At 51.2% G+C, this 25,265-nt stretch overlaps 12 protein-coding genes across 12 annotated transcripts; 5 read left to right on the forward strand and 7 right to left on the reverse strand.

Annotated features, from left to right (window-relative positions):
- Positions 1-236: 236 nt before the first annotated feature.
- On the forward strand, positions 237-699 carry AtWU_00776 (phosphotransferase enzyme family protein; the record flags this gene model as incomplete). The annotated part of the gene is made up of 5 exons (XM_035495891.1): positions 237-254; positions 301-357; positions 407-422; positions 470-586; positions 632-699. 5 exons carry the CDS (start codon positions 237-239, stop codon positions 697-699), a joined length of 276 nt encoding a protein of 91 aa, XP_035351784.1.
- Positions 700-1,186: 487 nt separating this feature from the next.
- Positions 1,187-2,787, forward strand: AtWU_00777 (serine-type carboxypeptidase F; the record flags this gene model as incomplete). Its single annotated transcript, XM_035495892.1, has 5 exons — positions 1,187-1,271; positions 1,315-1,460; positions 1,504-1,924; positions 1,977-2,654; positions 2,705-2,787. The coding sequence occupies 5 exons, from the start codon at positions 1,187-1,189 to the stop codon at positions 2,785-2,787; spliced, it is 1,413 nt and encodes a 470-aa protein (XP_035351785.1).
- A 502-nt stretch (positions 2,788-3,289) lies between these two features.
- AtWU_00778 (zinc-dependent alcohol dehydrogenase) lies at positions 3,290-4,849 on the forward strand (the record flags this gene model as incomplete). The annotated part of the gene is made up of 10 exons (XM_035495893.1): positions 3,290-3,438; positions 3,503-3,588; positions 3,640-3,688; positions 3,755-3,836; positions 3,894-3,915; positions 3,972-4,052; positions 4,097-4,196; positions 4,244-4,294; positions 4,340-4,406; positions 4,460-4,849. The coding sequence occupies 10 exons, from the start codon at positions 3,290-3,292 to the stop codon at positions 4,847-4,849; spliced, it is 1,077 nt and encodes a 358-aa protein (XP_035351786.1).
- A 164-nt stretch (positions 4,850-5,013) lies between these two features.
- On the reverse strand, positions 5,014-6,001 carry AtWU_00779 (cutinase family protein; the record flags this gene model as incomplete). The annotated part of the gene is made up of 3 exons (XM_035495894.1): positions 5,014-5,380; positions 5,478-5,695; positions 5,807-6,001. The coding sequence occupies 3 exons, from the start codon at positions 5,999-6,001 to the stop codon at positions 5,014-5,016; spliced, it is 780 nt and encodes a 259-aa protein (XP_035351787.1).
- Positions 6,002-7,237: 1,236 nt separating this feature from the next.
- On the reverse strand, positions 7,238-8,831 carry AtWU_00780 (trehalose-6-phosphate synthase; the record flags this gene model as incomplete). Its single annotated transcript, XM_035495895.1, has 4 exons — positions 7,238-7,641; positions 7,689-8,065; positions 8,116-8,476; positions 8,555-8,831. The coding sequence occupies 4 exons, from the start codon at positions 8,829-8,831 to the stop codon at positions 7,238-7,240; spliced, it is 1,419 nt and encodes a 472-aa protein (XP_035351788.1).
- Positions 8,832-9,379: 548 nt separating this feature from the next.
- AtWU_00781 (putative nuclear envelope protein Brr6) lies at positions 9,380-10,847 on the reverse strand (the record flags this gene model as incomplete). Its single annotated transcript, XM_035495896.1, has 3 exons — positions 9,380-9,718; positions 9,762-10,663; positions 10,733-10,847. 3 exons carry the CDS (start codon positions 10,845-10,847, stop codon positions 9,380-9,382), a joined length of 1,356 nt encoding a protein of 451 aa, XP_035351789.1.
- An 880-nt stretch (positions 10,848-11,727) lies between these two features.
- AtWU_00782 (uncharacterized protein) lies at positions 11,728-12,329 on the reverse strand (the record flags this gene model as incomplete). The annotated part of the gene is made up of 2 exons (XM_035495897.1): positions 11,728-12,106; positions 12,154-12,329. The coding sequence occupies 2 exons, from the start codon at positions 12,327-12,329 to the stop codon at positions 11,728-11,730; spliced, it is 555 nt and encodes a 184-aa protein (XP_035351790.1).
- A 2,217-nt stretch (positions 12,330-14,546) lies between these two features.
- cwc26 (putative cell cycle control protein (Cwf26)) lies at positions 14,547-15,581 on the reverse strand (the record flags this gene model as incomplete). Its single annotated transcript, XM_035495898.1, has 1 exon — positions 14,547-15,581. The coding sequence occupies one exon, from the start codon at positions 15,579-15,581 to the stop codon at positions 14,547-14,549; it is 1,035 nt and encodes a 344-aa protein (XP_035351791.1).
- A 278-nt stretch (positions 15,582-15,859) lies between these two features.
- On the forward strand, positions 15,860-16,456 carry AtWU_00784 (MGMT family protein; the record flags this gene model as incomplete). Its single annotated transcript, XM_035495899.1, has 3 exons — positions 15,860-15,974; positions 16,064-16,190; positions 16,270-16,456. 3 exons carry the CDS (start codon positions 15,860-15,862, stop codon positions 16,454-16,456), a joined length of 429 nt encoding a protein of 142 aa, XP_035351792.1.
- Positions 16,457-16,924: 468 nt separating this feature from the next.
- On the reverse strand, positions 16,925-18,966 carry AtWU_00785 (serine/threonine-protein kinase; the record flags this gene model as incomplete). The annotated part of the gene is made up of 5 exons (XM_035495900.1): positions 16,925-17,362; positions 17,413-17,644; positions 17,691-17,778; positions 17,827-18,617; positions 18,761-18,966. 5 exons carry the CDS (start codon positions 18,964-18,966, stop codon positions 16,925-16,927), a joined length of 1,755 nt encoding a protein of 584 aa, XP_035351793.1.
- Positions 18,967-20,958: 1,992 nt separating this feature from the next.
- On the forward strand, positions 20,959-22,101 carry AtWU_00786 (metallophosphatase domain-containing protein; the record flags this gene model as incomplete). The annotated part of the gene is made up of 1 exon (XM_035495901.1): positions 20,959-22,101. One exon carries the CDS (start codon positions 20,959-20,961, stop codon positions 22,099-22,101), a length of 1,143 nt encoding a protein of 380 aa, XP_035351794.1.
- A 416-nt stretch (positions 22,102-22,517) lies between these two features.
- On the reverse strand, positions 22,518-24,130 carry AtWU_00787 (L-lactate dehydrogenase (cytochrome); the record flags this gene model as incomplete). The annotated part of the gene is made up of 3 exons (XM_035495902.1): positions 22,518-23,597; positions 23,654-23,967; positions 24,022-24,130. The coding sequence occupies 3 exons, from the start codon at positions 24,128-24,130 to the stop codon at positions 22,518-22,520; spliced, it is 1,503 nt and encodes a 500-aa protein (XP_035351795.1).
- Between the last annotated feature and the right edge of the window lie 1,135 nt (positions 24,131-25,265).

The following is a 25,265-nucleotide window of genomic DNA, read 5'->3' on the forward strand; positions in this document are numbered from 1 at the left end:
TGGCGTCGGATGCATGCTGTACGTTGCAATGCCCAAACTGAGGTCACCCAACAGATGCGTCTGTGATAGCCAGGCTATGGCTATCGCGCATATCGTGTAAAGTCAGACTGGAAGGACGATATGGAATGGGCAGGTCGAAGAACATAAAAGGCGTCAAGAGCCAGCTGCTCATCAGCATCTACAACTCCATCCCTCATCCTAATCTACAAGCCACAAGCCTCCAATTCACCGTCACCATGCCTCAGGACCTCAAGGTACGAAAACACACATTAACCTTGCTTCAGGTACTGATTCTCATAGAACGCCCACTACTCCTATGACTACCTCCATGGGTTGAGGGAGAAGTACGAGAAGTCGGTAAGTGTTCCTCGACACCCAGGTCTGCTCGTTTCTAACTGTCCCCTAGGCTCAGGACTTCTGCCGTGAGTATTTACAGAGATATGAGTTGATTGGATATTAACAGCAGCAGGCGGTATGACCTTTGAGGACGCCCTTGCCCATGTCAACTCGACCGGCCGCACAGACTTCACCCGGGAACAGTTGGAGGCCTTTGACACCAACCATGACGGCAGCATCAACTTTGCTGGTGAGTGTCCTAGGCATTTCTGGGGATGTGATGCTAACTGAATAGAATACATGGAATTGATGCTCAACAACGACAAGGAGCTCGCGTTCCGTAATGCCAAGTTTATCGCTTAGATTGGGAGGATTGGCCGGCTCTGTATATAGGCCGCGATATAGCATGAATAAATGATATGACAACTATGATTATGTCTTCATCGTTTGAGTCCGCTACAGACTCTGTACTGTGTTATCGCAATTCCCTCGTCGTTCTCACATCGAATATTAGTAATAATTCTTCCTGATGTCAACATTCAAAGCCCAGCATTCCACAATATTCATATGATGTCATGTCTCAATCCCTAACATCTTGCTGAAACAGGTACCGCTCTGTTATTTCATCGAGCAAACAATATAGTAGGAAGGTCACCCTTGCATTTGGTATGATACTATTGGCGGCATCCAGTGTTGATCGTATTCAACATGACCAGTAGTCTCCACTTCAGCAGTGGGTTTGTGGTGGCCAAGGTATCGGCAGTAGTCCTGCAGAACATCTACACCTCTTCATCTCACTTCACTTGTCCCTCTCTCACTACATCTTCAATTTCACAAAGTTGCAGACATCATGTGGCTCTCTCTTGTGTGCAGTATTCTGCTGCCACTTGGGGTAGTCAACGCACAGTCTCAGTACCTCAATGACAAAACCAAAGGTATGCCTCATCGCGTCAGTTCGAATTCCACTAACAGCACTAGAATTCGTCGTCAATGGGTCTGCCCTTCCTTTTGTCGACTTCGACATTGGCGAGTCCTACGCGGGCTACCTCCCCAACACGCCATCTGGCATCTCGAGCCTATACTTCTGGTTCTTTCCTTCTTCCGATCCTAATGCGTCCGATGAGGTATGTTGACCTCGTCTCATCTTCTTCTAAGGCTAATAAACAGATCACCGTCTGGCTGAATGGCGGCCCAGGATGCAGCTCTCTGGCAGGCATCGTGCTCGAAAATGGTCCCTTCCTCTGGCAACCTGGCACCTACCGACCCGTGCGCAACCCTTATTCCTGGAACAACCTCACCAACATGGTGTACATTGATCAGCCTGCTGGAACGGGATTCTCGCTTGGTCCGTCTACGGTAGTCTCGGAATTCGATGTAGCGAGACAGTTTATGGACTTCTGGAGGCGATTCATGAAAACTTTTGATCTGCAGAATCGGAAGATCTATCTCACCGGCGAGAGTTATGCGGGGCAGTATATTCCATATATTGCCTCGCAGATGCTGGACCAGGATGATGATAAGTATTTCCGGGTTGCCGGCATCCAGATCAATGATCCCTACATCAATGAGGTGCCAGTTTTGCAGGATGGTATGGTGCCCCTGCCACAGGCTATTATTTACTCGACTAACTTTGAATGCAGTGCCTGCCGTTGCGACCGTCAATCAGCACCGCTCTCTTTTCCCCTTCAATGACACCTTCATGAGCCAAATCACCCAGCTTTGCGACGACTGTGGCTACACTTCGTTCCTAGAAGATGCCCTTACCTTTCCACCCCTTTCCAAATTCCCATCAGTGCCCTACAATGCTAGCTGCAACACCTGGGAAACCATAATCAACGCCTCGCTAGCTCTCAACCCATGCTTCAACCGCTACCACATCCCCGACTCCTGTCCCACACCGTGGAACCCAGTCGGGGGTCCGGTCGTCGGCCAGGGTCCAACCAACTACTTCAACCGCAGCGACGTTCAGAAAGCAATCAACGCTTACCCAACAGACTATTTCGTCTGCAAGGATGGAATCTTCCCGACGGCCGACGGACTGGACACATCTCCCCCAAGCTCCCTGGGACCGCTGCCGCGCGTCATTGAACAAACCAACAACACCATCATCGCGCACGGCCTGATGGATTTTGAGCTCCTGGCACAGGGAACCCTGATCAGTATCCAGAATATGACCTGGAACGGGAAGCAGGGGTTCGAGCGGGAGCCAGTGGAGCCATTGTTCGTGCCGTATGGTGGACCATCGGGAGGAGGTATATTGGGAAGAGCACATACAGAGCGTGGATTGACATTCTCGACAGTGTTCAGTTCAGGACATGGTAGGCCCCCTGTCCCAGTATGCGATGAAGCGGGATACTAACTGGAATAGAAATCCCAGAATATGCACCGGGAGCAGCATATCGCCAGCTAGAGTTTCTGCTAGGGAGGGTCGCGAATCTGTCAATGAGCTGATCGGGAGACAAACAACAATAAAAGCAAAATGCATGATTGCAGGCAATAATTGAGCAGGTGCAGATGACGGAGCAGAATGGTCGAGCTGTCAGATCGGATGATTGTTCGGCAATGAGATTAGTGAAGCTAAGCCAGCTCTGCTGAACTTGCTTCTCCACCTCAGCTATCGCCATCATAATCCAATCATCACTGCAATTCTACCTTGGTCCCCTCATCGTAGACCCGTAAATCCGACAAACAATATACTAGACGTGAACATCTTATATCAAAGCCAATTAAACCCCCCAATTCGATATGGCATCTTAATGATCGACATCATCAATCCGACCTCGGATCGGAAATTCCCCCAAACTCTGAAGCCGCGCTCGCTGGGTCCACCCCGCATCTTCAGTCAAAAATTAAAGATTTCCCCTCAACTAATTAATCCCTTCTCCATCTTCCACATTCTTTACTCCTACCCATCCCATTTTTACTTTTTGTATACTATCTACTTACATCCACAATGTCACCAACATCCATACCAACCCACCAAACCGCCGCCTGCGTCGACAATCCCAGCCCGGGCGCGACCCTCACTATCCGCCATGATATTCCCGTTCCGGTGCCGGGAGCGGGGGAGGTTTTGGTCAAGTTGGAGTATACGGGATTTTGGTAGGGAGCCACAAAATATGCTTCAATTTAGAACTGCGCTGATGGAGTCTGTTGAATTGGATAGTCATTCCGATCTGCACAATATTAATGGGGACTTGGTCATGACGACGAATGTTCCGGGACATGAGGGGGTGGGGAGGGTTGTGAGAGGTAAGAATGCTGAACGGGATTATGATGTGAATTGCGACTGATATGGTGTAGTTGGACCTGATACTCCGGCTGAGATGGTGGGGAGGAGAGTTGGTGTTAAGTATGTTTTTATCCCGGTTTATAAGTCGGTGCTTTGGTGGGATGAACTAACGAGGTGTCTATCTAGATGGCTGTATAAGACTTGCATGAAGTGTCCGACTTGCAAGGTGCAGTATACGAATTGTCGGAATCAGGATAATTCGGGGAGGGTGAGTTTCCCTATACTGATATTTATTCATGGATGAAGCTAACGGCAGTGATGGTAGAACGTTCCTGGGACATTTCAACGTGAGATATCTGTTATATCATACTACAGAGGATGCAGTCGGCTAACAATGGTATAGAATATGTCGTCTCTCCTGCAAATTTCGTCTCTCTGATTCCAGAGGATCTGAATCCCGAAGCTGTCGCGCCATTGCTATGTGGTACGTTTCATCCTTCTTTATCAAGAATACCACTAATTGGTTAGCCGGCCTCACCATGTACGGCGCTCTCAGCAAGGTAGAGAAGTTGTATGAAAAAGGAGATTGGGTGGTTATAATGGGCGCAGGTGGTGGACTGGGCCATTTGTATGCCTTCTACCCGATAACACGGACTATAGCTAATGGGTGTATAGGGGCCTTCAAATCGGCAAAGAAATGGGATACAGGATGATTGCAGTAGACAGGTAACTTCCTCTCCATTCTTTCCAGACACCGCTAACATCTCCCAGTCCATCCAAGAAAGACCTCTGTCTCGCATCCGGTGCATCCGCCTTTTTCGATTTCAAAGATGACAACGTACACCCCCTCCCTTTTCCATCTAGTTTACATACATACTGATGCCTAACCAGCTAATCCACAACATCCAATCACTAACCGACGGCGTCGGCGCCCACGCCGCCCTCATCGTCGTCGGATCCGAAAAAGCCTACGAGCAAGGCGTTGCTCTTCTCCGTCCGCTGGGCACGCTCGTATGCGTGGGCTTTCCCCGTCCGGACTTTCATGTGCCTGTGGCACCGCATTACTGCGTGGACTATGGACTGCAGATACTCGGTAGCGCGGTGGGTACGGAGACGGAAATGCAGGCATTGTTGGAGATGGCGAGGGCAGGGAAGGTGTCGACGCATTACGAGGTGTTTGATCTCGAGCAAATTAATGATGTTGTGGCGAAGATGAGACGGTATGCGGTTAGTGGGAGGGCAGTGTTGCGGATTCCGGAGGCAGCAGCTGCGAGAATATAACTGTATAGAAGTTTAAGTGTACTGAATAGCATCATAACACATATAGTATATACCAATTCTTATTCTAGCTAAGTACAACATAATCAATAGTATCAACTAACCAAACAACAACTGACTCAGGATACCCCCAACCCACTCATCTCCCCCTAAATCAAATCCCTCACTTAAAGCCCTCCAAAAAACGACGCCAATCCCCCCGCCGCCGACGAACTACTCGCCGCATCCGAGCTCGAGCTAGAACTAGTAGTAGTACTAGTACTCGTCGACGACTGAACCTTCTCAGCCAAAAAGCTCGCCGCGTCACCGGCATCCAACCCATACGTCAAATGCATAGCGGTAACAATCAACGTATCATCACAGACCAAATCACCCACAGCACAATAAACCTTGACATCATCCTTGGGATAGTTGGGGATCTGTCCATGGTCTTGCACGTTTCTCGTGAACCCGAAGAGTACCACTCCCTTCACTTGGTCTCTCACTGTCGTGCTGAGTTCTTGGACTGCGTTGTCGATTACGGCGCTTCCTTGACTACACATCCCATCCCCGAAGGGGATTATATTAGCTATGTTTCTTATTTTGCCGCTGGCAGGCAGCAATCATATTGGTATATTGGGGAAGGGAGTACCTATAACCACCCGCCACAATCTTCGTATTGGGACACTTCGAATTCGCCTCCTCGAACATCTGCTTCGCGGCAGAGATACTCCCCGGATCAGTGTTCTGGGGTAGAGCATTCTGCACCAGTCCGGCGCTGTATTGGCCGCCGACACCCTGGCAGGCGACTTTGTCGGATCCGAGTTTGGATTTTAGGCTGTCGCAGAGGGGAGGGCCGATTACGGTGCCCTATACCATTATCATTATTTATATTAGCCTTCTTCCTTTCTTTGTTTATCATCGGAGGTAGTATTTCCTCCGGAATTGGGATATGGGTAGAAGAAGAAGGTAGGGACATACCATATTCCCCAACTCAGTCGACCCTCTCGCAAAAATCAACGTCACATCCTTGCAGCTTCCCTGCTCGAGTTCGTTGGCTGTAGAGCCCGTGCCGAATTGGCGTGCGTAGAGGGATCCAGGGTCGGATGCTAGTGGGGTGGAGATGGCCAGGCTGGCTAGGGAGGCGGTTAGGAGGAGGGATTTGAGGGGGGCCATTGTATTTTATTTATTCCTTTATGGGTCTTGGGGAAAAGAAGAAGAATTAATGTGTGCTGCGCTGCAGGCTTTGGAAAGAAGAATAGAATTAGGGTAGTATGTGGTAAAGAAGGCGTGAGAATGAAAGAGGGAGTGAGTGAGTGGACTGGCTGCTCGAGTCTGAGTCTGTCTGGGTGTGTCTGGGGGATCTACTACACTTATATACATCTATCCATAGAATGGATCAACTACTACACTTACTACTAGTAAGTTCTACTAAGTGAAAATAAGAAGATTCGGAGGTTAGACTACTCCGTATACCTCGTGTGTACTGGACAGGGCAAGACAGGGCAAACAGGGTCCGACGCAAAAATGAGTCGAGATGAAACAGAACTAGTACTTAGTAGTGGTAGACCCTTATACACAGTCCACTATCTAACGAACTAGCAAGTATACCCCGGGCTCAACAGTGGGAAAACTGTTTCAGGGGATCGGCCGCTTTTCTACGCTAGGTATAGTCCCCCGGAAAACCAGGGTTCACAGGCATCTGTCTCAGTTAGGGTTCCTCCGGAGTTCATCCGACGTGTGTCCGTTCATCCACTAGATATCCAATCCAATCCAGGGACCAGGGACCCTGTTACAGGTAGTGCCTTGGGCAGTAGACATGTGGGTGATTAATTAACCTGTAGCGGGTGGCTTTTCCACTGTAAACTCAATTCCTATCTTAACCCTCGTATTCTTGTTGATGGTATAGGCAACCACGTTCACGATCAACACAACCGTTGTTTCGTTTTAGTTGGGTGGAAAAGCTTGTCGGTTTGATCTGGTTTTTGGGTCGAGTGTTTTTGCCGAGGTTGGATGGATGGTGGATGGTGGATGGGGGGATCGCCAGGGACGGAATTGACTGATTGAATTGATTACTGTTGTCATCTAGGGATAAGTTCTTCTGGAATGCCGTCTTTTTCTTCCGAAAGGATCAATATTTGGTTCGGGGTGGAGAGGACTTCACTAGGATTAACGGTCCATCAATCAATTGGAATCATGCTCATGATCACGTCGAATGTCTACGGCTATGTAAGATCGGAAGCTACGAGGTTTGGAATATGCCGTGTCTATCGTCTTCTCAATTTTGATCTTGTGCTATCCACTACACATTAATTATCTTCTAGTCCTGCCATTATCCGGATAACCCGGAAGGTCCTCAACGTGCCGTGTGCGTTTTCAACGGCCTGTCTCTGACACCATCCGTGTCAGGGCTTAATTCTCGCCGTCCACATGCTTGGTCAATGTCTCGATGAAAGACTCGCCCCATTTCGCACTAGTGTTCGTCTCGATGAAGTGTCGCAACGTTTCATATCGACTCTTGCGATCCTCGTCACTCATCGTGACCGCTTGATGAATCGCATCAACCATCTCTGACATATTCGCCGGATGGAAAGTAATACATCCCTCCTTCATGAAAGATGCCGCGCCGGCAAACTCGGATAGCAGGAGCACTCCATGCCGCTGCGCCTGGCACGCAACGTACTCGAACGAAACAAGGTTCATCCCATCACGCGTCGACGTCAGTAAGCAGGCGTCGGCAACCGAGTACAACGCCGTCAGTTCGCTGAAGTTAACGGACCGGTGCATGTAGATCAGTGGACAGCCATCGGCGGTAGCTACATCGTCAGCACCAATAGATAACATCGAAGCATAGGGTACTTACAATGCTTGCCGTTAATCCTCCCAGCCATCGTACTCAACTCCGTCTCTAGATCCTGATACTCCTTCACATCCTCCCGACTAGGCACCGCCACCTGGATAAGCACCACCTTATTGCTCAGCTCCGGATACTGATCCAGGAAAGCATCATAGCCCTTCAACTTCTGGTCGAGCCCCTTGATATAATCCAGCCGATCCACCCCAACAATAACCTTCATCCCCGAATACCTGCGCTGCAACTCCCTTATGCGATTTTGCACTTCCTCATTCTGCAGCGCATCCGTAAACTTCTGCGGGTCGATGCCGACAATGAACTTCTCCGCGACCACCTCATGACCCTCATACTCCAACGTCCCTGACTCTTTCACCTTCGCATCAGCCCTAATACACTGTCAGCACATCCCCACACCCATAAGAAGAACACAACCTACAGAGTCTCCGCACAAAGCACAAAATTCCTCTTATACTCATCCGTATGAAATCCAATCACATCACTCGCCAGCAACCCCCTCAACAACTCCTTCTGCACCGGCAGACCGCGCCAAAAGTCCCCCGCCGGGAACGGCGTATGCAGCGAGAACCCAATCGCGCAATTCTTCCCCGCCAGACGATCCCTCAACAGCCGCGGCAGCAGCATAAGATGGTAATCATGCACCCAAATCAACGACCCCGGCTTGGCCGCCTCGGCGATCGTATCAGCAAAGATCTCATTCACTCGTTGGTATGCTTCCCAGGGACCGTCTTCAAAATTAATGCCGGATTGGTAATGCAGGATAGGCCAGAGGATAGCATCTAAACCAGAGAAAGAAATATTAGCATACCCTTACTCACTAATCTTAGGTGAGATGTAAGCAACTGGGTGGTACGCACTAGAAAAGTTATTATAGTGATTATTCGCCAACTCATTATCCAAGAAAATCGGCACAGCGTTATGCTCATCCAAGCTCTGGCGGATTTGTCCCTGTTCCTTTTCATCGGTCACGTCGATACCTGGCCATCCGAACCAGCTGAAGGTCGTGGTTTTAGTCAATCCTGATAGGGATGTGACTAGACCTCCACTGGAAAGGGAGGATTCGTAGCCCCCGTCGACCTTTTTCAGTGACAGAGGGAGACGGTTCGAAACAACGATGAGGTTGCGCTTCGTCATACTGGGCTGATTGTAGTGAATCAACGCGATCAACGGGGAAAATCAATTGCTATGTTTCGAGCTGCATGTTGCGCTGAGCGAGGCGCGATGGGTTTGTATAGTATCCCGACGGAATAGCAATACGTCAGCATGAGGGCACGACTCAGGCCCGCACGGGTGGCAGAGGGGCACCCAAAGAGTCAAATAAACGCCTCATTTCACCCCCTGGAGGGGCACCCTGTATTTCATGTCTGGACCGTGCACTGATCTCCGCTGCTAATGCAACAATGTTGCGATCTTGCCTGGTTATGTTGGATGTGTCAAGCTGGGCCGACGCGGTGGCTGGTGATCATCCAGCCGTGGCCGACGTCATTGTTGGTCATCTGACCCTATAGAACATAGTATAATAAAATGGGGATTACAGCCAGTAAGTGACAGCATGGTCAATGTTATTACGTATATACACGAACAGTAAAATCCAATCAACTCCAGTCCAGTCTTTTTCGTCCGCCCAATGCAGTGCCTGTGCAACTCCGTCTCCCGCTGATGCCACAAAGTGTAGAATATGCCTACCTCATCCGCTTGGATGGACTCGGCGTACGCATACGAGATTCCCGATCGCGGGTCCGCTCAGACACAAAGTCTTTGGTTGTGGCCTGCTCCAGCATGAGCGGCGCGTCCGGCTTCTCGAACCCTGTAGCCCCCTGATTCGGCGCTCCCATGTATCCAATTGAGTTATGTTGATAGGGGTATTGAGGCGGCGCAAGCGACGGATGATGCTGTGCGGACGATTGTCGAGAATAGCTAGGGGGTGCAGAATAATCGTGTTGGTTGAGACGGTTTCTAAAGGAACGGAAGGACCAGTTGCTGACAACGGTGACGGTCGATATCGTAGCAAGGAAAAACATCTAAAATATTAGCCGATAACTTGCTTTGGGGAGGGTAACCTACAATCGCTTTCCAGCTGATAGGGTCGATAAAGCTGTTGATGATTACAGCCATCGTATGCGCCGACACCTTAGCCCGCCCGACCTTGGCCGGATCCCGGTTCATGCATCGCTCCCAGTTTTCACACACGCTTTCCAAGGCCGGCAGTCTATCCCCTCCCGCGCATCGATTGTCGACGTAACTCTTCGCGCATGCCGCCATTTCAGCCAGGATCGTATCCGACACCTCCTCAGCCGCCTGCTCGAATTCTGCCCGGATCGCTGACACGAAACCAAAGACCACATATACCGCAAGCGAGAACAACGACAGGTTCACCACCAACTGCGCCCACCAAGAAAGAATGCTAGGGACATTCGGATGTGCTTCCAGGAGAGCAAAGAAATCTGAGAATGAAGTCAGACGTGATCCCGTTTGAGTCGTCTCCGGCTGGCCTGGTCCCGGCTTCTGTCTTTGCTTGGTTGGCTTGAGCTCACTGCTGCTTGGTCGGTCACTCTCATCGTCACTGTCCCTCCGTAGTTGTAGATCCAGCGCCTTGTCCCTCCGCCGTCTCTTCTGCACCCGTCGTGCCAACGCGTTGGAGTAGTGGCTCACGCGGGGTATCTCGCCGCGACCAGGGCTCGGCGCAAACCGTCCGTACATGCTGAACAGCGAGTTCCGATGGGCTTTCGGTTGCTCGGGGGTATCTTCGTTGTCTGCGTGTTCGGGGGAAGACATGTTCTCAGCGCCGGACGAGAAGTCGACATCGAATTTGCGAGGCGTCATGAATGCTGACTGGTTAAAGAACGGCTTCGGAGTCGCGGGGGGTTGCTGCGTCTTGGTCTGGGAGAAGAGGAAGGGCTGGGAGTTGGGCTCTCGCAGAGCGGGCATCGTTTTCTTCTCTGGAGAATCGAAAATACTATGGGGGCCTGTGGAGGAGCTGGTTAGGCGCCAAAAAACAAATGTTTGTCTCCAAGAGAGCTGCATCCAAGACCCACGTTTCTTCTGATTGTCATGCTGCATGCTGAGCTGGTAAAAGGGCGAGGTCACATCTCCTGGAGCCCTTGTCTGCCATTCAAAGTCCATCGGACTCTCCGCCGTTCGTTTATCCATCTTGGGGATGAGGACGACGAAGTGAATGAAGAATGAAGATGGTTGGTGGATATGAAGTGGTTGTGACGACAATGAAGGGTGATGAGAAGGAAGATCGGAGATGCGGACTTTTCCGATTCCTGTCTTTTTTGTTTTGGTAAACAATCCAGACTCGCCGCCGAGCAACGACTGGAGTCACAAATGCCACCCGTGGCAGTCGCAGTGATATACACGATCTCCCTTTGTTTTATAGTAGTTTATTTAAAGTGGGCTTAATGTAATGAAGTTGATATCCAAGTGTTATTAAATTGCATGCGGCTGCAGACAGTGCTGGACTGTGACGTGCAGCAATCGCCCAGATGCACCTCACGGTCGCAGTTGTCCTATTAATAGCCTGACAGTCAGTAATTATGATCGCCAATTGAATGAATGGCTGGCTACTTCCATTCGAACAGCACAATCAAGGGACTAATCCAATTAGCACAATGGCATGGCATTTGCGGGGGGCCATCACCCCGGACTCCCGTTGCGACTTGTCGGTCGCGCCCGCTTAACCTTTTATTCCCCACCAGACTACCCTCTTCCTTTGAAAAGTGTTCATGAGATGTTGTTTCTGTCATGATAAACATGATTCCATTGCTGGGATAGTATATTCGGTCTAAGCAATACTACAGTGGGGATCATTAATGAACGCTGAGAAACAGAAGAGGACAAGCAACCCCGGACTTCCTCCGCGTGTCGATCACGAACGAGTGATTGGAAGCAGGCGCGAAGTGATGTACAACATGCAGAAATGTCAAAACGAATCAGTGATCAGTCTGTGTCCAACGCCAGAATCAAGGACTGTGGATAGGGATATCGACGCCAAAAACACAAATAAGAAGAGGAAGCAACAGACATGTCATAGCTTGATCCGATCGACCAGCTCAAAGTCATCGTCGTCAGCCATGTAGCCCAGGGCTGTCTCACCCTCATAAGAGATCATCTCGTACTCCTTGACAATCCGCTCTGTCTCCTTCGTCTCGAACTTCTCGACAGCCTTGCTCACAGCATCAGAGAGTATAGTTTGGCCCGCCACATCATAGTCACGCAGCGTATCCTTCCCCTCAGCATCATCGAGTATCTTCTCCGCCGCGGCAGGGTCATCGATATCATCGCTGGAAGAATCCGACGTTCCACTGTCGAGAGCCTCCCTAACATCAGCACGCAGGGCGATCTTGGCGTCGCTGAGATGATGGTTGGTTTCAGCCTTTCGCTGGAACCGCATCTGGCGGGTCAAGCTAGCGGCTGTCAGCGACATTTCGAGTTGTCAGGCACGGAAACATACGTTGTGTAATGAGTAGCTGGCAACCTCGGCCTAGCTTTGTGCAAGACATGAGAGTGGACAGCTTGGCTATAACGAGGCAGGGTAGAACGGCTGCCGTACGCCCACTTGGCCTTGTGGTCGTGAGCCCTTTTGGCCTCAACGCCAGCACGACGGATATCAAGCAAGGTGTCAGACATGACTGGAGAGGACAGTTTGGTGTCGACGGATGCGGGAGAAGATAGTCTCAAATATATACAGAAGATAGGTAAACCACACTCGGGTAATGGGTGGCGCTTGCCTCTGTTATTGAGGGATGCCTGGAACAGGGGAATATAAAGCCAGGAAATTGAGGCGAGAGCGGTGGACAAAAGACTGAATACTAAGGCAGACCCGCGAACCAAAAATCTCCGATAAACAATAAACAAGAGAGGTTACAGGGCGTCTTTGGTCTGAGTCATAAAGAGGCCCCGGCTGGGCTTCCAGTCATCGACGACCCGAGGATGTCGAGCGGCAAATGCACACAGTAGACTCTCACAATGATGGGGAAATGAGTAATAAAGAGATCCGACAAGGAGACCCTTCTCTGAGCAAGTCGAGAAGAGGACAGAAAAGAGGCAACAAAGCGACACCTTGGGGGTGAGCTCGTCATCCAGGGGAGATATAACTACTATCTCCAACCGCACGCGCTCCGAGGGGGGAAGACTAAATAGGCAGCACGGGGTCCGCGCGAGGCGATGCTGATTATGGCAGGTCATCTGTTGGGAATCATCTATCGTCATCGTAGCCTGTAACCTGTAGCCTACTAGCTATTAACTAATCCAAGGAAGAAAGACTATCTCTACTATCGGAGGGGGTGGGAAATCAGCTATCAATCCGGCGCGGCAGTTACTAGACTATTCCCCCCTGGATTGTTATCGTTGCTGCTGCTGCTGCTGCTGCTGCCGATCCCCCGAGCGCCACTTCTCGACCCACGGTTTAGCGCCCCCTCACTCTGCTTCTCACTAAGTAGTTCAGTCGATTCCCGAGGTTAAACGCGCAAGATACCAGAATTCCAGCCTCTGGGAAAGTTGGAACTTGCCGGGTGATTCATTTTCCAAGGCTGAATGGGAAAGGAAGATCCCTCTAACAATAGGGCCAACTGCATGAGATGTGATCCACTGCCCCAGGCACGTTGTGGTCGATCTGGAACGTCACTTGTCAAGGATGGCACGGTAATTGATTGCATGCTGAATGGATCGGTTCCTCTGGATCGGAGTCTCTGTCTGGGACAAGGAAAATGCCGCCGTAAATCAAACCCTGCATCTGCCAATCGCCTCTGCTCGTGGTTACCCGTGACATTTCCTGTTATCGGGGGGGCTTGTCCTGCTGAGCGGGTGATCCCATGCTCCGAAGCCATCTGCGATCTGACCGTAGTTAGGGCGGGCAGCTGACTTGATGGCTGCGCCAGTCACTTGCGATGGAGGTAATGTGATGTATGCAGCTTAGTTAATAAGATTGTGACATCAGCTGGAATGTTATTTGCTGCTGATGGACTGATTAGACGGATGTACAAAAGGAATACTAGTAGTTGGCTTGGCTCGTATTGTTGAGCGTGATGATTATTGTGCATTGTGTTAGGTAATAATCTCTTTGTGCCAGTATTCAACTTCTGTCTATGCTATGCATAATACTGGCAACTGTCTACAGGTAATAATGCACATACGAGACCATACCCTCTACAGAGTACGTTGTAGATGTCGTAATACCATCCTGCTAAGGCATACTCAATATGAGACACAGCCTCGAGATCTAGACTGCCACTACCCCACTCTCAGCCTGGCAGTAACAGATTGAGTCATACCATGGCGTCTAGAGCAGATCCCAGAATGGTCCCCGACTTCTATGACACTTACCTACCGCAGACAGACACATCAAGATAATCTACCAAGAGGTACTACATCTACCCAAGTAGTCCACAGCCTTGTGAATTGATTGTCTTATACAAGTCACTTGGCATGTGTCATAATTCAGAGTTATGTTGGACAAACTGCAAGTTGAGGCAATATCATTATGATTCATACTCTCGCAGTTATTGGCTGGGCTATCTTCCTGATAATCTCAACATGCATTAGGGGCGGCTAGGTTTACAGTATAGAGCACCAATATAGCCGAGGTATATCGTCAGATCACGTCTTTTCAACTTTCCTCTTTCGTGTGGTGTCAAAGATAGTACACCCCAGACGCATTTACTTCAGGGATAACCTCGAAATCGAGCCTCCACACCAGAAACTGTAGATATCAATCATAGTAAACGAAGAATGTAATTTTCCGGCAGAACACCACTATGCATGCAATCCATATTACTACCCATCCAGCGTCCAGCACCAGATGCCAATCCCAAAGCACAAAGCAGCACCATACCATAATACAATACACTACTCATCCATCTGCCACTGATAATCCAGCGCCTCCAACCTCCCCTTCCTATTCCTAGCCAAAAACCACTCCTTCTCGAACCCATTCCCCCGATCCACCCCATCCCACCGATGTCCAGGACGAATACCATACCGATTCGGCGCAAACCCTCCCTTATACAACGGCTTGCCCGTCCGACTCGTCCCTCCCTCCTTAACACTAGTCAAGAACTGCGCAGCCGGATCATTCCACCTCAACTTCCCCTTCAATTCATCATTCAGCTCCTCATCCTCCGCCGTCCTCGCCAACGGCATAGCCCTCACATCCCTCAACTGCTGCTTCCTCTCCTCCCTCTCCCTCCTCTGCACATCACCCATCAGCGCCTCCTTCGCTTCTTCCTCCTTCGCCTTCTTCTCCTCCTCCGCCCGTCTCGCCTCCGCCCTCTTCAACGCCACATTAATAATCCGTCCACTCGCATCACGATAAATCGTCTCCTGCGCTTTCTCCCCCAACGCTGACTCCTTATACTTCGCCGCATCGGCCTTCTTCTTCCTCTCCTGCGCAGCGACCATCGCCGCCGTCTGCGCCGCAGTCTGTAATCCCGCCCGCGCCCCGGACTCCATCTTCACCCCTCCATCTTCCTCATCATCTTCCTCCATCCCCTCCACAACCGGCGCATCATCATCTCCCTCATCATCACCACCCCCTTGTTCACGCCGCCGTTCCTCCCTCTCCGCTATCGCATCCGCTAATATCTTATCCGCCGCGTCTTGCTCAGTACCACCCGGTGTAAGAGTCTTCCACCCGGAGGTCTTCTTCCGTCGGAACTCGCCCGTCCGAGCACCACTGACTATTGACGGCGCGTCCTCGTCATCATTGAGGAGATTGTTGCCCGCGGAGCGGAGATCAGGCGGGTCGTCGTCGGCGATGATGAGTCCGGTGGGTGTGGAGTCGGTGGTTTTGGAGCTGTTCTTCTTGCGTTTCTTTTTGGGACGGTCGGGCGCGGGGTCCGCGTTTAGGTAGTTTTTCGCGAGGTAGTCTGCTAGGGAGGACATTTTGTAGTGTGTGTATATTTGGGTGGGTGGTAGGTAGGTATGTGAGGAAGTAGTGTAGTAAGTAGTATGTAAGTGAAGAGTCGGCTGGAGAGCATATCTGTATCTGATAATCGGACGAGGGATTTTCCGGGTAAGCTAACTGCTACTACCCCAGTGATGTAGTTTATGCCTTAGGCAGTAACATATACCGTCTACATCCCCTCTCACTTCATACCTATATACATACACACCCACATTCATATATAATATAAATAAAATAAAACAAATGAAATAGCAAAATGCCCCGCACCGACGAAGCCGACCACTTCATCAACGCCGTCTACTCCGCCGTGCAAGAGATCCCTCGCGGAAGAGTAACAACCTACGGCCATATCGCGACGTTATTAGGATATCGTATGTATGCCCATACCTACCTTTCAATCCCCCATCCCACCATTCAGTAACTCCACATATTTATGATACGATAATGACAATGGGATTAGCAAAACGCCCCCGCCAAGTAGGAATCAGCCTGAAACATCTCCCCGGCGCAGAAACAGACAACTATTTCCATTCGGGGAATGTGCCCTGGCAGAGGGTTATTAATGCAAGGGGGATGATTTCGCATCGGTTTGTCGTACCCTTATAATTATTTTGGGAAGGGGGGGGGTGGTGTATTGGCGATGCTGATATGTGTATTGTACTGCAGGGAACCAGGGAGTGCGGAGAGACAGGCGGAAGCGTTACGGGGGGAAGGGGTGGAAGTGGAGGAGGATAGTATGGGGGAGTGGTATGTGGATTTTGGACGGTATGGGTGGTTTCCGGATGTTTTGCCTAGTGAGGATAGTGATGATGGTGATCATCATGATGATGGGGAGGAGGGTATAGATCGATGATAGAAGTTAGTGTGGCTACGAAGTTGACTTGACTATTCCGATGGTATAATATCAGTAGAACAATGAATCCCATTCATGCACACAGTATCTACAGTTCCCCTCGGATAGATCCCATTTTCGGCCCATGCTTCCCCCCATCAGATCAGCAGTGGGAGCATGTATCAAACATGGCACCAGACACGGACAAGGAAATAAGTAGGATAGGATGGTAAGCTCGCGACTCTATAAGTGGAAAGTTGAGAGAGAAATCGGACAGAAGGAAAAGAAAGGGGTCGGGGAGGGCAGTGCGCATGCAAGCATCATGTTCAAGGCAATCATAAACATCCAGTGAACGGGCCAACGCAGCCAAAAAGAAATGGTAGTAGAGTATAAAGAGGTCCGCCGCACGGTAACAGAAACAAGGAAACTCGTCACCCGACTCGGCTGACGCTTGTGGTCAGGAGTCCTCATGCCTAAATGTACTTTTGTTTATCTCCGTTTCACTTCCATCGCCCATCCGTCAATGCCCTCGCCGCGGCTGCCGGGCGTTATGCCCAGATCAATCCCGTCCATACCGGGTGTATCCCGCATCCATTCGTGGGATGCCATGCCGCCGGCATTAGCGCGCCGCTCCGGGGACACTTCGAGCATTGGCAGCAGGAACTCGCTGATGCGCATGCTTTCCTCGACCGAGAAATGATACTTCTCCCGCAGCACATCCGGCAGGGCCCAGTGGCGTAACCGGTGGATGTTGCGCAGTTCGCCTTTGCGGTTGAAAATCTCCTGCGACCACTTGCCCGAGAGACAGAGAGACTTCGGGAACGGTCCCAGAAGCTCAATGATCTGCGCGATGTGATCGTCGTCTTTACCATACTTGGTACCTGATTGCGGATCGAAAAGATAGTCGCCAGTGATGAGTTCGAATACCTGCAGCAATTGGTTAGATTTTAGTCGACTGACGGGTCTATCGGACATACCATGCAAGCCATACTCCATATATCTGTGCTCGCGCCCCATTTCGAACCCAGGATAACTTCGGGCGAACGGTACTGTCGCGTTTGGATGTCGTTGGTGAAATGATGGCCGACCCAGCAGGCATTGCCCAAATCGGCAATTTTCACGGAGATTATATCACATTCCGGCTCTTGCTCCTCGCTCGACTGAGACTTGTCGAGCGAAATGCCCGATACCTCCCGTTCCAGCAAATCACTGTAATCATTAGCCGTATCCCTCAGGAAACAAGAAGATAACATACGCAGTCTTTTCCCGTTGCTTCTGTTTCTCATCATCGTCCTTGATTCCGAGCATCTCCTTCATCGATGTACTTTCTGCATTGGGAGTCACTAGACCAGTCAGCAATTTCGTAGCAATGATGAGGCGACGGTACATACCAGACGACTCGCTGACCATCTGACTAAGACTGCTGTGGGAGTTTTGCGAACTGTGCTTAAAGTCGAAGCTGGTATTGAGCGGACTCGGCAGCGGTTGACTCCCAGTGATCAGGGTCCGGCGCCGTCGCCGACCATTGCGATTGTCTTCCTTCTGCTCCTTCTTCGCCTCTTCTTTGACGTATGTCTTCACGATCTGCTCCACGTCCCCGATCTCGATCAGCACGTTCTCCGGCTTCAGATCCGTGTGGATGATGCCACATTCCCGATGAAGGTAGTCCAATCCAAGCAGCACTTGTTTTGTGATCTGTTTCACCAAGGCCATGGGGATACCGCGGTGGTTCCATCGCTTGATCAACCCGAGCAAATTTTCTCCCAGCACTTCAAACACCATACACACATGGACTCCGTTGGGGCCCTTGTGCTCAAACGAGTCCAGCAGACTGACGACATGTTTGCGACCGGGGTGAGAGGGTTTAGCTTGGACGATGCGGTTCAACAGCTTGATTTCATCGATGGCGGTTTCGGTGTAGTGGGCAGCGGAACGGACGACCTTGAGGGCGACATGCTTCCCAGTTGTGGTATCGCGGGACAACCAGACAGTCGAAAAGTGACCCCACCCTAGCTTGCGCACGACCACATATCGACCATTGTTGTAGGTTTCACCGACGGAGACCGGGTGGTAACCACCCTTGCAGTAGTCTTCCGAGTCCTCTTCCTCTGCAGTGGTCTCGAGTTCTTCGCCAGAGGATGAAGAGGACGAGCGCGATGGTGGGACGCCGTATGCGGGAACCCTGCCACTCATGGCGGTTAGAAAGAATCAGGATGTGGCGGGGAAAACCAAAAGAAAGAGAAAGGCGGGAGGAAGGGAGCAAAGAAAACACGGGCAAGCAGGGAAAAGGAATCTAGAAAAAGAAAGAAAGGGTAAAAGCCATACCCCTCAGTGGTAGTGGAAGTGGTGGTGGTAGTGGTGGTCGCTGGGTCGACTCCAAGCGTGGCGGCTTCGTTGGTGACGATCGGCTTTAAGTCGGTCCCTTTTCTTCTCTTCTTACCGCCATTGCCATTGGTAGCGGAGGCAGCGACACTACTCGCCATTTGCTTCCCTTTATTGAGAACGGCCTTGGTGATATCAACCCCATCCATGATGCCAAAGAATTGCGACCGATCGGATCGGAAAATAACTTGGGGGGTCAAAGAAGGGAGATGCAGAGCAGAAGGAGTGGATGACGGGCGTCTCGTAGCGACAGGATTCAGCTGGAGTAAGTAAATGCAGTTGGTGGTGGTGGCCGGCGGCGGCGACAGCGGAGGAGAAGGCGGGTTGGCGCTGGACTTGGTTTGGTTTGGCCGGCTTTTGGTTGTGCGAATCTGAGGGGTTGGTTTGGGTTCAGCAGCGCCCACAAAAACGCCAATGCCAGAAGCAGCAGACACTTACTCACCTGAGGAGGGGAATCGGGGATAAGAGTATAGGAGATTGTGCACCGGGAGGATGGTGGTGGTGTTCACAATCGAGTAATTTCAAAGAATGGCCAACATGGACTCCAGAACATGGAAATGAAAGCCTAATACTACTATGAAACCAGTGCAGATGACTGGGGCTGGGCGGATGACGCAAACGATATAGACGGGGCGATTGAACACGATGGATGGAGCAGGAAGAGCAATGCAACGAGGGGCTGATCACTACTCGTAGATCCGGTAAATCTCACAACCCTTGAATTTCACCCAGTTGAAAGTCCAAAGGGGGGAAAGAGGAAAGGACCACAGGAATGGATAGAAGGGACGTGAAAGATCAATGATGGAGATCGACAAGGAATGTCCGCAAGCGTAGATGAAGAGAAGAAGAAGACGAAGAAGAGTTAGTTGTTGACCACCCACGCATGTGGCAAATCATGAATGGGCTATGGATCGATTCACCCGGTTGGGCCTGAGTAAAGTCTTCAGGCTCGAGTTTATACATCGGTCAACGTTGGGGGACCTCATGCTTTTGGAAGAGATGCTCTTTGGGCTGGACAATGGACTTGAACCGTTGAAAGGGACAAAACAGTGTCATCCGAGGGATAGATGGATGGAGGGCAAGGAGGAGAGGTTTCATTGTCTGTCTACATCCCCAGCCAGGGCTACGGTGTAATAAACGGGTACGGAAACAGAGACAAGACACTACTACTACTACTACTACTACTACTACTACTACTACAACCCGCACTTCGTCCTACATGGATTCAGGCACCTTATGACACTGTCAAATATGAAGTAGTATGCGCGTGGCATGGATGCGATCGAAGGAAAAACGTGGAGCAGCAGTCTGGGGGAATTTACCGATGCTGGGAAGGGATAGCGACCGGCATGAGACACGAGCGAGAGGCAAAGTACGATCAATCAATCAATCAATCCTCTCTGACTGACTGGAGTGGGACACAGGATCTAGACTTGATGTCACTTTCACGGCCCAGTGGATAAGCGTCCGATCGCCTTGCTCCAGCCGAGTCCCGGAGGAGGAAAGACAGGAAGATGCGAGACTACTTGCTTAGTGTCCGTCTTGTCCAGCTTTCTATTGCGGAGTCGATGATTCATTTTGCTGGCTCTGTCTTTTTCTGTTTCCCCTCCGTCGTGCACGTGATGTCTGTCCCCCTTGCGCCTGACTTCAAACCATCCGACTCGATGGACTGAAACTGATTCAGGAAACATCCATGATAAATCCTCCCCTTGGTACTACAAAGGAGACTAACACTTGTATACCACCGTCTGAGACACTGATAACGCGTCACCGTTGGAACCATATCTTACTCCATATCTCTTGTAGGGAATTCGATAAGACAAGGTATTATTATGAAAAGATACTATTGCAGGAACCTTCCCATTACTTCGTAAACTGTACCTGGGAGAAACCCACCACCACCCAATCGATCCCACGCAAATTGGCTGTACCAGTGCAAATGCTTCTGATTGGTGCCGGCAACTCCCCACCTCCGCCCAGCAGCGCATGAATCCACGTTAAGCTGCTTCAATCACCTGAACCTATGCCAACAACCACCACCACCACTACTACTATGGAATAACCACATACTATTCTTCTCTCCTCTCCTCCTTCACCTATACTTCCTCCCTCCTCCCTCCTAATACCAAAACACCTCCACCATGTCCACCCCCTTCCATCGCCGTCCTTTCCCCGACTACTTCCTCTCATCACCACTAGCAACTCTCATCTATCCTCTCCATCAACTCCTCAACCACCTCCGCGGTCCTCCTCACCTCCCACCCCCAAACGCCCGTCCCATCCGCGTCGTCTGCATCTCCGACACCCACACCCTCGAATACCCCGACATCCCCGACGGCGATCTCCTCATCCACGCCGGCGACCTCTGCAACGATGGCAGCGCCCGCGAAATCCAAGCCGCCGTGAACTGGCTGCGCAGTCTCCCTCACCCGCATAAAGTCGTCATCTGCGGCAACCACGACAGCTACTTCGACCCGCGATCGCGTCTCCCCGAAGACCGCAACGATGCCTCACCTCAAAACACCTCATCCTCCACATACGCCACCATCTCCTCCTCAACCGCCTCCCTCCGCTCCCTAGACGACTACCTAGCCGACGACCCTCATCCCCGCATCGACTGGGGCGACAACGACGACATCCACTACCTCCAACACTCCTCCATCACCCTCACCTTCCCACCTACCACCTCCACCTCAAGCATAACAAGCACCACCCCCCTCCGCCCCCGCACCCTAACCATCTACGGCGCGCCCCAAATCCCCGCCATCGTGCCCTTCGGCCCCGAACACGCCTTCACCTACCCCCCACACCACGACGCCTGGTCCAACACCATCCCCCTCTCCACCGACATCCTCGTCACCCATACACCCCCACAATCACGCCTCGACCTCTCCCCCGTCTACTCCGCCGGCTGTCCGTTCCTCCTCTCCGAGCTCTGGCGCGTACGCCCCGCCCTGCACGTCTTCGGCCACGTGCACGCCGCGTACGGCATCGAGCGCGTCTTCTACGATGAGGCCCAGCGCGCGTGGGAGCGACTCTGCGCGTCGAGGAAATCCCGCGCCCGTCTGTCGAGGTTCAGCTCCCTGTTCGGGTTCCTCCGGGATCTGTTCGATCTCTCGGGCTTGGTGGATTCGGCGAGAGTGGTGATGTATGGTGTTTTGGGGGTCGTTTGGGCGAGGGTCTGGGGTGGGGAGAATAGGGATGCGGGGTGGGTGGTTAACGCTGCTTGCATGTATAGGGATTCTGGGGTGTTGAGGAATAAGCCGCAGGTTGTGGTTTTGTAGGTTGGTCCATCACTCGTTTGAGTGGTTTGGTGATGTGGAGTGGTAATGGGATATATTATTATTTTCCATGTCGATTTCCTTGTATATAGGGGTGAGTCTAGAGGGGATGGTAACCGATGAGAACGTTGTATGGGGTGGTATTGTAAATAATTGCCGGGATCAGACTCGGCCAACTTAAGAAAGAGAATCATTCCAAGATGCTGGTTTCATGAATACGAATGTTATCCTACTACATAAATACCATGCGTAGTATGTAAACAAACCCAAAAATGTACAGTCTTGTTTATAGGCTAAAACGGGGGGTATATAGTATATACACAAAATGCAGTGATGTATATGTATCAAATCTGCAATGAAAAAAAAAAAAACAAGAAACTCGAAAACACAAAACAGCATCTATCCCTCTATGCAAACAATCACAGCTTCGCCTTCTCGCTGAACCGAGGCGCCTGGAGAGGATCATAAGCACCCGAGGTGAGAGTATCCGACGGCACAGTGGCATGATGACCGCCCACCAGGCCCCGCACGTCAATCAGACTCGGGTTCAACTCGTCGATCTTGGTGGCGCCGATCAGACGCATGTTCATCTCCATCTCGTCCTTGAGGAGCTGCATGGCGCGTTCCACGCCGGGCTGGCCGTACGCCGACATGGCGTACAGGAAGGGGCGGCCAATGCCCACGCCCTTGGCGCCGAGGCAGAGGGCCTTCAGCATGTCGGTGGCACGACGGATCCCGCCGTCGATGTAGATCTCGATCTTGTTCTCCCAGCCGCGCTCGCGGAGGATGGGCATGACCTCGGCGAGGACTTCGATGGCGGAGCGGGCAAACTCGAGCTGACGACCGCCGTGGTTGGAGAGGACGACACCCTGCACGCCCATTTCGACGGCACGGAGGACGTCCTCGACGCACTGGACACCCTTGAGGAGGATGGGCATCTTGGTGATGGATTGGAACCAGGGGATGTCCTTCCAGGACAGAGCGGGGTCGATGAAGGAGGAGATGGCGCGGGCGGCGCCCTGGGAGCGGTCGACGGAGCTACCGCCGCTGGCCTGTACGTTGGAGCCGACGTCGGAGAACTTGGAGCGCATGTCTTTCTCACGACGGCCGAGTTGGGGAGCATCGACGGTGATGAAGAGACCCTTGCACCCGCGGGCTTCGGCGTGCTGGACAATGCGCTTAGTGATATTGCGGTCCTTGTTCACGTATAGCTGGAGCCATTGGACCTGGTCGCCTTGACGGGCATCGACGATCTCGTCGAAGGAGCAGGAGGCCAATGTGGGAATCATCTGGATGACATCGTGGGAGTGTGCGGCACGGGTGAGGACAACTTCACCCTCCGGGTTGCCCAGCTTTCCGAGGGCGGTTGCGGTCACGTAGAAAGGCACCGATACCTTGGTACCGAGCATGGTTGTGGAGAAATCGACATGCTCGACGTCAACGAGAACTCGGGGGCGGAACCAAATCTTGTGGAAGGCAGAGTGGTTTTCCCGCATAGTCTAGATAGGCTTGTGGTTAGTATATGCTGGTGGAAGACGAATGAGACATGACCTACAATTTCGTCGTCTGCACCGCTAGAGTAGTAGGCCCATGCGGTCTTCTTCATCACGCTGCGGGCAACAGTCTCAAAGTCCATCAGGTTGTAGCAAGCCGCCAAGGAAGGCATGCACTTGATGCGCTCCTGGCGCGCCTCCTCCTCGGGATCGGCAGTCTTCTCCTCTTGTTCAACGGTGGTCATGTCAACTTCACCGAGATGCTTGGAAGAATCGAGGTACTTGTCGAGGGTGTCGGGCGGGTGGATGGGGTCGAACTCCTCGGTCGCATCCTTGCCGGCATACTTGAGGATAATCTTTTGGCCACCCGGGTGCTCTGGATAATGTCAGTAACAGAAATATATAGTAGTAGTGAGGACTATATACATACCTGGCAGAAATTCGGTCACATCGTAGGCCTTTCCATGGACAATGACCCAGCACGAGTCCTTGGAGTTGTGTTCGGCGACAGCAGCGCCTGTGAGCTTGCCTTTACTCATAGTGGCGTGGTAGGGTGGGATGGAGGTGATTGGAGAGGCAGAAGATTGAGGAGAGAAGAGGAGAAAGGGTGGAACAAGAACTGCAGGGAAGAAGGAGAGGAGAACGGAGATGTATATGAAGGAAAAGACGTATCGCCCGAGAGAGGAAGAAAGAGAGAGAGTAGGAGGAAAGATGAATTAATTGTTGGAAATGCAACCAAACCAGACCTCGGGTTAATGGGGAGCGAAAGCCTATGGAGCGGCGGGCACAGAAAATCGGCAGGCGGTCGTTGGTCGATCGCGTTAAGCTCAAGAAGGCGGGGGGAACCAGAACCGTTCAATCCCTTTGCTTCGGGTGACTGCGCGCTTTTTCTCGGCCGACTGCTTTCGGTCAGGGACCACCTCGGCTGTTTGGCAACCTTTATCTACGCTGGTCATCGTGTCGGCAGTTCGGAAGTTTTGACGAACCGTATGAATCAATGAATTCTTGGTTTGCCTGTGAGCGATTTGTTCGATCAGGGTGATATGTTGGTCAGACATGACGCTCGAGTGCAAGATATGCACAACCTAGGGAATCGAGCCTAGCGCAGTTTAGAGGCAACGGCGGCTTCTACGAGTACTAGTAGTACTTACAGCATTAATAATACGATGATCTTGATGACATTCAGGTATCAGTCTAAATCGCGCTTATCTGAACCTTAATATATTAATATTCAAAGAGGACCTTCAGGCAGGACAAGATTGTACAACGTCGAGCATATAACATTATGATTAGATAGTAAGGCAACCTGAACCATTAGTTGAGAATTGCTGAGGACAATTGGGTACTATGCTGGCTGCATGCATACAGCATCATGTTCACCTTATTGGGACTTATTTCTTGTTAGGAGCCCTTCATTGTACATCAGTCACCAAAGTGTAGATAAATCACATAATTGCATAAATTCATCCATGTTAAGTATCAACCATCATGCCATCTACTATATCTCGCCGGCCAAATTTCAAATACAAACGGAGGGTGCCTGCACCTTTTATCATCAAGAATCAACCAAAGAACAACCAAGCGATGCTCAACACGCTGCAATCATCCAAATCACATGCACACAACCCATGCAAATGCCCAGCATATATGCCAAGCATGAAAGAAATAGCGGCA

The sequence above is a fragment of the Aspergillus tubingensis genome (genome assembly GCF_013340325.1).
Source record: "Aspergillus tubingensis WU-2223L DNA, scaffold_2, whole genome shotgun sequence".
Taxonomy (NCBI): domain Eukaryota; kingdom Fungi; phylum Ascomycota; class Eurotiomycetes; order Eurotiales; family Aspergillaceae; genus Aspergillus; species Aspergillus tubingensis.